Raw genomic sequence first — 12,285 nt, 5'->3', positions numbered from 1 at the left:
TGACCTCCAACATAAATTGGATATTGGTGTACAGAAGCAGAGTATACAATCAGTTGCATACCATACTTGTTCCATTTGGGGACTGGAAATAGGTTACCTAGGTTAGAGTCATGGCTTTATTGCCAATTTTATGTTTTCCTTAGTTCATTGCTGGCTAAGCTGAAATTGATCACTGCCTCACAGAAAGTTAATTTGAGAATGATTTGTTATGTCATGAATGTGTGACACGTGATAATCATACTTAATAACATATAAAGATATGGTGTCACTTATTGGTTACAAGAACGTGCCATAAGATACTGATGGTTGCATTAAAAAATGTAACCCTTTCTTCCCCCCAAACATTTAAAAATTTACAATAGTTAAAATTCATTTGAGGGACTTCCCTGGTGGTCCAGTAGTTAAGACCCTGTGCTCCCAATGCAGGGGGCCTGGGTTCGAACTCTGGTCAGGGAACTAGATCCCGCATGCCACAACTAAGAGCCCCGGCACAGCCAAATAAATATTAAAAAAACAAAAAATTAAAAAAAAAAATCAATTTGAATGCTGTATGGTCTTTCTATAAAATCTGAATTCAGTAATCATTATTTTGGCACATAACTTTTATGTTTGTGAATGTCCTCATACTCCATGTTTTGATGCATTCTTTAAAATGTAGATAAGATATATATGTTTTGAAAGATGGACTTTCTGAGGTCATAAAGGCCTGCAACTCACCCCCCCTCCCCCCAGTACTCTGTATTTAAGTAGTTTTACAGATATTTATTTTTCCACCATTTGGACAAATTTTTTATTAAACCTTGAAAGTAAATAAAGTAGTCCAAAAAAGAAAGAAAGAAAAGTTGGTCACTAATAAGGTAATATATTTTTCATTAATGAGGATTATCTCAAATTTGGATTTGTTTGTCCCAATACTTCTTTTCTTCCTCATCCTAGATCTTGTATTTGCATGCAGCACTTAGGAAGTAAAGCCTTTGTCAAAAACATCCATCTTAAAGAGGGGTTTGAATTTTTAAGTCTCTACAAAGCACAAAATAATAAACACATTTTTAATTTTGTTGAAAATGGTTGTAAAAGTATCAGACTAAGTTCTAAAAACTAATTAAAATGTTATAAAACTAATAATTAAAGCTAAATGCCTCACATTCATTTGCAGAACCACTCGTTTATCTTCATAAATATTAACTTGGTGGAGTCCACTTCAACAAAGGATATAGAAAACATGCCATTTTCAAATAATATTATTGCTGTACTCACTGATAAAGTATCAGATGGGACAACATGAATCTTAGTGAAACTTAAGATACATACAGAAATGGGGATTAAAGAGTTGAATAAATAATTTTAAAGCTAACATTCATGTGATTACCACCCAGGTCAAGAAGTGAGCATTGATTGTTCCTATTTTGAACCTTATCTGTCACAGCTCCATCCTCCAGAAGATTATGAAATCCAAAAGTTTTCATTGCATGTTAAATCTTTAGACATTAGTAAATAACTGCTCAATTAATAATACTAATTACAATCCCTGAAATAATTGGAAAAACTTAATCCTACTAGGAGGTACCAAAACTAAACTATTAGGAATAAAATATTCAAACTGATAAATGAATACTTTGAAACAAATCTGACAGTCTGAGAGTATTCCATGTGTTTATGAAGTGATGGTGTACCTGCAAAGTCAACAAAATATGAAGACTTTTGCATCATTAGTTCTAAAAACCTGAGATTCAAGTAATACATATTAAAAGTTTGCTAGTAGACCTACATTCCATATTAAATTATATGATCAAAGTAAAAAATGTAATAACTCCATATGTTATCCCATATGTTTTCAGCTTCACTTGAATTCGATGGCATTAGACTATGTTCTGTATTGTTCACATGAGCCATCTAAAAGTGTCAGTAGAAGGTTCAAATTTAACTGACTTAACTAAACTTTTAGTACCTAAATGAACGTTATTAAAAAATGCAAGGACTGCCTGACAATATTAACATATTCTGGCAGTGCTTATGGATTTAAATTTTTAAATCAGCTTTAGAAGGGTTTAATTTAAAATGATTAAACATGAGTTAGTTGAACTTGAAGAATTATTAAGACCACTAGAAAAATCTATGTGTGCTTGAGGAGGAGTTTGAACATTATTTTGAAATGTTTGGGATGAAAAAAATTTGCTAGGTTATAGAACCAAGCTCAAGTTTCTCATTTAAAAAAAAAAAATGTAAGTTTGGGGGGGGTTTATATAAAGTACTTACTTTTCTTCCCTCATGTTTTGTTTTTTATTTTTATTACATAATAGGAATATTTTGGATAACTCCAAATTCTCTCCATTTTACCCCAGCATGCTGCCTAATTGTCTTTATTTATTTATTTATTTATTTGGCCATGGTGTGTGGGATCTTAACTCCCCAACCAGGGATGGAACCCAGGCCCCAGCAGTAAAGCACCGAGTCCTAACCACTGGACCACCAGGGAATTCCCAATATTGTCATTCTTTAAGCGCTATTACATGAGAAAAGTCGAGAAGCTCTAGATTAAGCAAATATTTAAAGAAGTTTGCAGATGATGATTTTTGTCAGGCCTGTCTGTAAATGATCTGTAGTCAGGGCCATAATTTTAGTATTATATTAACTTAGAAAATGCTACCTCATTTTAGATGAAGAACAGTTGGTGATGATTCCCCAAATTGCTCAAGACCTCAACCTGTTTAGATCTGTTATATATTAAAAGACTTACCTTAAATTGCATTTAGCAGCAAATTGCTGTCAGTGGAGACTCTAGGTTAATAATATAGTTTTATTCCTAGGAAATTAAAACAGGAGTGACTGGTGATTTCTTTTTAAGAAAAGATGATTATCTTAAGTCTCTGAGCAATAGCAAAACAGTGTTTTCTACAGTCTATTTTGAAGTTGTTCATTTTCTCTGGGCTCTTGTCATTGTGCTCACAGGGCTGTTAGCTTGTGAAGGGGAAGGGCATTAGACGATTTTATTTGTCAACCATTGATCAAGAGGTGTGAGTTTGGATGTCAAGATGATTGTCTTTAATATCCTGAACTGGACCATTTCATGAAGGGAGGAAGCACAAGGGGGCTATAATCCCAAATACATGTCATCACTGACACAAACTTAGAATATAGCACCTTCCTTTCTACTATAAGAAAAGATTAATAAAAATGGAAGGGAATATTGCGAAAAAGTTTCAAGTGGACAGAATTAATATTATGTTGATTATCCCATAAACTAGCAAATATCTCTGTCTCTTAAAGGAAATAATAAAATAACATGTTAATTTCCAGGTGTACTTCTCTATGGGCCTCCAGGCTGTGGTAAAACGTTGATTGCCAAGGCTACAGCCAAAGAAGCAGGTTGTCGATTTATTAACCTTCAGCCTTCAACACTGACGGATAAGTGGTATGGAGAATCTCAGAAACTGGCTGCTGCTGTTTTCTCCCTTGCCATAAAGCTACAGCCTTCCATCATCTTTATAGATGAAATAGGTATGCTATGTTTTCTAAACAGTGTGCAGTGGACTTTCGTGTACGTTTCCTCATGCATATGTTTGTCCAGAGTAGATATCTAGAAGTTGAACCATTAGGTTGTGTGATGTGTCCACCTTCAACCTCACTAGGATTACCAATTCTTCAAAGTGGTTATACCCGTTTACACCCTCACCAGTATACAGTTTGTTTCCCTACATACTCCCCGAAAACTTATCTTTTCAGGCAGTATCATTAATTTTTGTCAACTTAAAGAGCAAAAATTATCTCATCAGTTTTGTGTTTCCCTGCTTACTAGTAAATTTGTGCATCTTTTAACATGTTGATTAGCCATTTAGGTTTCCTTGCTTGTAAATTGCCGGTTTTTCTTTGGGGCTATTTGCAGTTTTCTTAGTAATTCTTTGATGATGCTTTGTTATGATTGCAAATATTTTCTAGACTGGCTTATCTTTTCACTTTATGATAGTTTCTTTTATGGAGATTTAAATTTAAATGTAGTTACATTTATCAGTTTTTTTCCTTTATGGTTTATACTTCTTGTGTCTGGTTTACAAGCCCCTTCACTACCTCCATAAATACTCTCCTTTTTAAAATATATAGCGTGAAGTAGGAATCTAGTTTAATTCCTTGCCATATGGACAGTCAACTTATAAAGAGATCATCTTTCTCTTTATGTCATGACTTTTATATTAGTGGACTTTTTCTCTATTTTATGGATCATCTATATTTTTATTATAATTTATATATTATAATAAAGCTACAGTAATTAAAACTGTAGCTTTGAATGAATTTACTATTATAATATGTAATATGATAAGCTATATAGAAATATAGAGTCAGAAAGATAGGTATAGATATAAAGTATTTTGGTTACTTGTTTGCCTTGTGTATCTTTCTCATCAGTTTATTCCATTTATTTTGGATTTTTGCTTTGACTTTTGCACAAAGGAGCATATAGCTGGATTTTAAAAAATTTTAATCTAAGGTTCTTTAACCAGGAACTGTGGTCAGTCTACTTTCATTTTGATAGCTGATATACTTAGATTTATTTCTACCACATAACTGTGTGCTTTTTATGGATATTTACCAATCTAGTGGACTTTTGTACTTTTTTTATTCCCTTTTCCCTCAGGTTTAGAAGTTACGTACAGTTGACCCTTGAACAACAGGTTTGAATGGGTCCACTTATACGTGGATTTTTCTCAACAGTAAAAACTCTTATAACCACAGGAACTGCAGCTACGGAGGAACCATGTATATGGAGGGCCAACTGTAAATGATATGTGGATTTTGGATTATGGAAAGGCTCAGCGCCCATAACTCGTACCTTCTTCAAGGGTCAACTGTATTCTTTTTCTTTTAGCGTACATTTAGCATAGCTACTTGTCTTAAAAGTCTAAGCTAATTATTTCTCGCATCTTCCCAAATAATACAGGGACCTTAGAACTCTTGAATACTAATCATTCCTCTCATCTCTTATATGTTTTTGTTAACAGTTTCTCTTGTTTCTTACTTTTCCATATTAGTTATTTTTATACTGGTCCACTTTGCCAGTTATTTTGCTCACTATTACTTCTTGCACCTGCCTTTTCTGGATTTAATTTCCTTCTTACTGAAGTCTGTCAAAATTCTTTCAGCAGTGATTGTGAGTACAGTGAGTTGTCTGTGTGAAAATGTGTTGATTCTGTTTTTATTGTTAAATGATACAGAATTAGTTTCTTTCAGCGTTTTAAAGACAAAAGTCTGTTGTCTACCAGTCTTTCTTGTCACTTTTGAGAATTCTGCTTATAGCCTAATATTTCTTTGTAATTAATCTATCTTTTCTCTCTAGTTGCTATTGAATATTGCAAGACTTCTGTTTTATTATATATATATATATTTTTTTCTTCAACTCTCTACTTAATTTTGAGTCATTACCATAGTTGTAGCATCTAGTTCTCTACCATATTTCATCAGTTCTAAAACATACAGTTTTATTTTAGTTTTTTACATTTTAACATCTCTGAAATTGGGATAGCATGTTATAATTTAATTGGCAGTATTTAAAAATTTTTGTCGATACATAAAATAATGGTGCAACTCAAAAGTCAGTCAGTCATTTAGTAAGTAATAAAAAGCGATTCTTTGCTTGGCTATGTTCAATCTTGCAACAATTGGGTTTGTATTCTGCCAATTATATTTGAACTTTAGAAGTTCTGTTTGTTTATTTTTCAAATTTATCTATTTTCACTATAACTTGCTCTTCTGTTAAAATTTCAGTCCCTTTTATGTCTTCAAAATTTAAAACATACTATTTTTATATACTTCTTTGGATTGTTCTGTTTGAAATTTTACTTCTTTATATTGTTAACTTTCTTTCATAGTAATTTGTTTCCGTGTGTCATTTCTAACTCTAGATTGCTTAGGACTTGCTTTTATATGAGAATTCTGTGTTGCCTAAAATAATCTAGAGTAGTTTTTCTCTCTTCCATTTAGAGGCTTTAGGCTCTAATTTCTCAACTTGGATGTTCCTAGACTGAATGGCAGTTTGAATTTAGACTTCAGGACTGAGAGAGAGTTCCTGTGATCTTGGTTTTAAATTTTTCAGGGGGGACATATTTCCCTCCAGAGCCCAGGCCAAGACAGACACGCGTCCTTAACTCCCTGTAGTGGTGAGCAGAATTTTTTTTCTTGTCTATACTTTCTGTAGTGTACATCCTTTTGGGCATCTCGGCTTCAGCATGGATATTAACACCAAAGCAGAACCTCCTGATGCTACCCATGCATACCTGTTGTGTACACAAACACATACACAAACAGTGGCATAATCACCTCAGAATCTCGCCGTTCTTTTCTTCAGTTCTCTCTTTTCCTGATCTCTAGGATTTTTTTTCTTTCCTTCTTGCAATCTCAGATATTCAGTAACCTTTTTTTTTTAATTACTAAACTTTATTTTTTAGAACAGTTTTAAGTTTACAGAAGACTTGAGCAGGAAGTACAGAGTTCCTATATTCCCCCCCACACACACAGTTTCCCTATTATCAGTACTTTGTGTTAATGTGATATATTTGTTATAATTAATGAACCATTATTGGTATGTTATTAATAACTAAAGTCCATAGTTTATATTAAGGTTCATTCTGTGTTGTACAGTTCTGTGGTCTTTCACAAATGCATAATATCATGTATCTACCCTTACAATATCAGGCAGAATAGTTTCACCACCCTAAAAATCCCCTGTGCTCTACCTGTTCATCCCTCTCAAACTCCTCCCTCCCAAACTCCTAGCTGTACTGTCTCTATTGTTTTGCCTTTTACAGAATATCATACAGTTGGAATCATATAACATGTAGCTTTCTCAGACTGGCTTCTTTCACTTAGCAATATGCATTTGTTTCCTCCATTATCTTTTTATGGCTTGGTAGCTCATTTCTTTATATTGCTGAATCATATTCCATTGTATGGTTGTACCACAGTTTGTTTATCCATTCATCTATTAAAGGACCTCTTGGTTGCTTCCAGTTTTGTGCAATTATGAGTAAAGCTGCTAACAACAGAGATATGCAGGATTTTGTGTGGACTTAAGTTTCCACCTCAACTGGGTAAATACCTAGGAGCTCAATTGCTGGATCATATGGTAAATCTGTGTTTAACTTTGTAAGAAACTACCAAATGTATCTCAACGTGGCTATTTGCATTTAAAAGTTCCACCAGCAGTTCTGCCATTTTGCAGTTCTACCAGCAGTAAATGAGAGGTCCTGTTTCTCCACTCCTCTCCAGCACTTGGTATTACCAATTTTTTGGATTTTAGCTATCCTAATACGTGTGTAGTGGTGTCTCGTTTTAATTTGCACTTCCCCAGTGACGTATATTGTTGAGCATCTTTTTTTTCATATGCTTATTTGCCATCTGTATATCTTCTTTGGTGGGGTCTCTGTTCATATCTTTTGCTCATTTTTTTTTTGAAGGTGGATTTTTTTTTTTAATTAATTAATTTACTTATTTTTGGCTGTGTTGGGTCTTCATTTCTGTGCAAGGGCTTTCTCTAGTTGCAGCGAGTGAGGGCCACTCTTCATCGCGGTGCGTGGGCTTCTCACCGTCGCGGCCTCTCTTGTTGCAGAGCACAGGCTCCAGACGCGCAGGCTCAGTAGTTGTGGCTCACGGGCCTAGTTGCTCTGCAGCGTGTGGGATCTTCCCAAACCAGGGCTCGAACCCGTGTCCCCTGCATTGGCAGGCAGATTCTCAACCACTGCGCCACCAGGGAAGCCCTTTTGCTCATTTTTTAACTGGCTTGTTTTCTTGTTGAATTTTAAGAGTTCTTGGTATATTTTGTATACAAGTCCTTTATCAGATATGTGTTTTATACAATAAATATTTTTTTCCAGTCTGTGGCTTGTCTTTTCTCTTAATAATGTCTTCCACAGGGCAGGAATTTTATTTTTAATAAACTCCAACTTACACATTTTTTTCTTGGATGGATTGTGCTGTTGGTGTTGTATGTAAAACTTCAGCACCAAACCAGGGTTCCCTAAATTTTCTCCTGTATTATCTTCATAAGTTTTATAGCTTTTTGTTTTACATTTAGGTCTGTGTTCTGTTTTGAGTTAATTTTTGTGAAATGTATAAGGTCTGTGTCGAGGTCTGTTTTTTTGCATATGGATGTCCAATTGTTCTAGCACTATTTATCAGATATGTATTAACTTTAAAAAAAATCTTATTCAGTCTTTTTGTCAGTGTTTACATACATGTCTTTTTCCACCCTCTTCAGCATTCTGAGCTTTTATATTTAAAGTGTGTCTCGTGTAAGCAGTACAAAGTTGGGTTTTGTGTTTTTTTAATCCAGTCTAATATCTTAAACAGGTAATTGCATACGCTAGACCATTTACATTTAATGTAACTACTGATATAGTTAGGTTATTTATACTTTGATCCAGCATTTTAAGTTTTTCATCTTATTTTAAGCAGCCATCTTGCCAGAACCACTTCTTAGAAATGAAGATAATTTAAGAATAATTAACAGAATTATGGTGGTTAAGTAGGCAGCTAAACTTACACAATTTATCTTTAAAAAATAAGCAATTTTAAAATGACTAGATTTTATACATCCAGAATAAATGGGTACGTTTATTGTACATGGTACAACACATGGTACAATACATGGTACAACAATGGTACATATTGTACACGATTAGAACTGTAAAAGAAAATACAGGGTATATGTTTGCCATCACAAAACTATCATGTCAGAGTAATGTGTTTTTGCTGTAATTACTTTTTTTTTTTTTTTTTTTGTGGTACGCGGGCCTCTCACTGCCGCGGCCTCTCCCGTTGCGGAGCACAGGCTCCGGACGCGCAGGCCCAGCGGCCATGGCCCACAGGCCCAGCCGCTCCGCGGCATGCGGGATCCTCCCGGACCGTGGCACGAACCCGCATCCCCTGCATCGGCAGGCGGACTCTCAACCACTGCGCCACCAGGGAAGCCCTGTAATTACTTTTTTAAAAATTTTTTTGTATTTTAAAGCTTGGACCCAGCACATTAAAAAGCATTTTCATGTCACTTGCATGTATGATTGACAGACTTCAAGTTTTAGTTTTAATGTTGAAATGTGAAAGAGGCTCCGGACGCGCAGGCTCAGCGGCCATGGCTCACGGGCCCAGCCGCTCCGCGGCACGTGGGATCCTCCCGGACCGTGGCACGAACCCGCATCCCCTGCATCGGCAGGCGGACTCTCAACCACTGCGCCACCAGGGAAGCCCTGTAATTACTTTTTTAAAAATTTTTTTGTATTTTAAAGCTTGGACCCAGCACATTAAAAAGCATTTTCATGTCACTTGCATGTATGATTGACAGACTTCAAGTTTTAGTTTTAATGTTGAAATGTGAAAGTTATTGAGAAATGCCAGTAATTTGAAGGGATACAAGACAAAACATTTGAAATACGATTGTACTGGAAAATATAGGATTTGTTTTTATTGTCTTTTTTTCGTTCTTAGGATATACCACCTTTCAGTCCTTTCGTTCTAGAAGGAAAATATTTTCCCCCTTTTAAAAGTATTTCATGTTCATTATATAGATAATTTGGAAGACAGAAAAGAATTCAAGAGAAAATTAAAATTGTCAATCAGTATCACTGAGAGATAACCAAAATTATTAGCATTTGGTGTATTTCATTAAAGATTTTTTTACCCTGTATAACGTATATGTACATGCATGCCAGCATGTATGTTTTAAACCATTTCCTGTCCTATATTTTCCCAGTTAATAGTGTTTTGAGATTTTCCAGTATCATTTTTATTTATTACCAGGAAAAGTATATGAGGAAAAACGATGTGATCCCATAATTAAGAACACATAGGATGCAGAGAACCTGGGAAGTTAGGGCCAAAGCACACAGACTTTTGCTCTAAGACACTACGTGATCCTTTTTTAGCCTCTCAGCACTAGATCCTTTACTTCTTTTTTTTTTTTTAATGGAAATGCATTTCTTTTATTTATTTGTTTATTTTATTTTACTTTTGGCTATGTTGGGTCTTTGTTTCCGTGCGAGGGCTTTCTCTAGTTGTGGCGAGCAGGGGCCACTCTTCATCGCGGTGCACGGGCCTCTCACTATCGTGGCATCTCCTGTTGCGGAGCACAGGCTCCAGACGCGCAGGCTCAGTAGTTGTGGCTCACAGGCCTAGTTGCTCTGCAGCGTGTGGGATCTTCCCAGACCAGGGCTCGAACCCGTGTCCCCCACATTAGCAGGCAGATTCTCAACCACTGATCCACCAGGGAAGCCCCTTTACTTCTTTTATATATGTTGGTATGAATGTATTTTTAGGAAAGAAATGAGGATTGTGAATTGATTGTTTTAATTTGCTGGATAATTTGTCAAAGTGGTTATATCAGAATAATGTATGAAAAGGCATATTCGAACGCTTTTCTTTGTAATCTTTCATAAAATTGTCAGCTTTTAATAATGATTTGAAATTATGTAAAGAATAATTTATTATTGATTTGTAAGGTTAAGGATTTTTTTCTTCTAGACTCCTTTCTACGAAACCGTTCAAGTTCTGATCATGAAGCTACAGCCATGATGAAAGCTCAGTTTATGAGTCTCTGGGATGGATTGGATACTGATCACAGCTGCCAGGTATTTGAAAGTAATCTGCTTTAATTTGTGTTATTGGTGGTGGTGGTGTTAATAGAAAATTTGGCTGCTTGTTAAGCTTATTTACAAAATTATTTTTCATAGCTTATACTTACCAATAAATGATGAGAATCTGAAAGAATATGGTTTGTATATGTCTTCATCCATTTTGAGGGCTTCGTAATTAATAAAATGTTAAAAAGATTTCCCAAATGCTCAAAACAAATACAAGAATAAGAGAGAAAACCAGGGTATTAGAACCATCTATGTCAAGGAAAAGGAAGTGACTAGTGGCTATGAGTATTCTGTACATTTTGTTTGACTCTTAGCATAAATCCTTATAGTTTTTACTCTCAGTTCTTATGGAACTTTTAAAAAATATATATATAGTCATGTGTATATGTTAATTCCAAAATCCTCATTTATCCCTCTCTCCTTTGGTAACCATAAGTTTGTTTTCTGTGTTTGTGAGTCTATTTCTGTTTTGTAAGTTCATTTGTATCATTTTTTTAGATTCCACATATAAGTGATATCATGTGATATTTGTCATTCTCTGTCTGAATTACTTCACTTAATATGATAACCTCTAGGTCCATCCATATTGCTGCAAATGGCATTATTTTATTCCTTTTTGTGGCTGAATAATATTCCACTGTATATATGTACCACATCTTCTTTGTCCATTCATGTGTCAGTGGGCATTTAGGTTGCTTCCATGTCTTGGCTGTTGTAAATTGTCCTGCTATGACCTTTGGGGTGAATGTATCTTTTCAAATTATGGTTTTCTCCAGATACATGCCCAGGAGTGGGATTGCTGGATTCTGTGGTACCTCTATTTTTAGTTTTTTAAGGAACCTCCATACTCTTATTCATAGTGGCTGTACCAATTTACATTCCCACCAACAGGGTAGGAAGCTTCCCTTTTCTTCACACCCTCTCCAGCATTTATTGTTTGTACACTTTTAAATGATGGCCATTCTGACTGGTGTAAGATGATACCTCATTGTAGTTTTGATTTGCATTTTTCTAATAATTAGCGATTTTGAGCATCTTTTCATGAGCTTTTTGACCATCTATATGTCTTCTTTGAAGAAATGTCTATTTAGGTTTTATGCCCATTTTTTGATTGGGTTGTGTGTTTTTTTGATGTTGAGCTGCATGAGCTGTTTATATATTTTGGAGATTAAACCTTTGGCCTTTGATTTGTCTGCAAATATTTTCTCCCATTCTGAGGGTTGTCTTTTCGTCTCATTTATGGTTTCCTTTGCTGTGCAAAAGCTTTTAAGTTTCATTAGGTTCCATTTGTTTATTTTTGTTTTTATTTCCATTTCTCTAGGAGGTGGGTCAAAAAGGATCTTGCTGTGATTTATGTCATAGAGTGTTCTGCCTATGTTTTCCTCTAAGAGTTTGATAGTGTCTGGCCTTAACATTTAGGTCTTTAATCCATTTTGAGCTTACTTTTGTGTATGGTGTTAGGGAGTGTTCTAATTTCATACTTTTACATGTACCAGTCCAGATGGACTTGGAGTCTGTCATACAGAGTGAAGTAAGTCAGAAGGAGAAAAACAAATACCGTATGCTAACACATATATATGGAATCTAAAAAAAAAAAATGGTTCTGAAGAACCTAGGGGCAGGACGGGAATAAAGATGCAGACCTACTAGAGAATGGACTTAA

At 35.1% G+C, this 12,285-nt stretch overlaps 1 protein-coding gene across 5 annotated transcripts in view; it reads left to right on the top strand.

Moving 5' to 3' along the window:
- Positions 1 to 12,285, top strand: part of ATAD1 (ATPase family AAA domain containing 1) — a 54,948-nt gene that overhangs the window by 17,199 nt on the left and 25,464 nt on the right. For all 5 annotated transcript variants that reach the window (XM_055080902.1, XM_007125537.4, XM_007125538.4 and 2 more), the window contains exons 5-6: positions 3,298 to 3,498; positions 10,504 to 10,610. In XM_055080902.1, coding sequence (XP_054936877.1) covers positions 3,298 to 3,498; positions 10,504 to 10,610 — 308 coding nt within the window. The remainder of the gene's footprint in view (positions 1 to 3,297; positions 3,499 to 10,503; positions 10,611 to 12,285) is intronic.

Source organism: Physeter macrocephalus, chromosome 20, assembly GCF_002837175.3.
Source record: "Physeter macrocephalus isolate SW-GA chromosome 20, ASM283717v5, whole genome shotgun sequence".
NCBI lineage: Eukaryota > Metazoa > Chordata > Mammalia > Artiodactyla > Physeteridae > Physeter > Physeter macrocephalus.
Note: the sequence above shows the minus strand (reverse complement) of the source record. Positions and strands in the feature narration are given on the sequence as shown.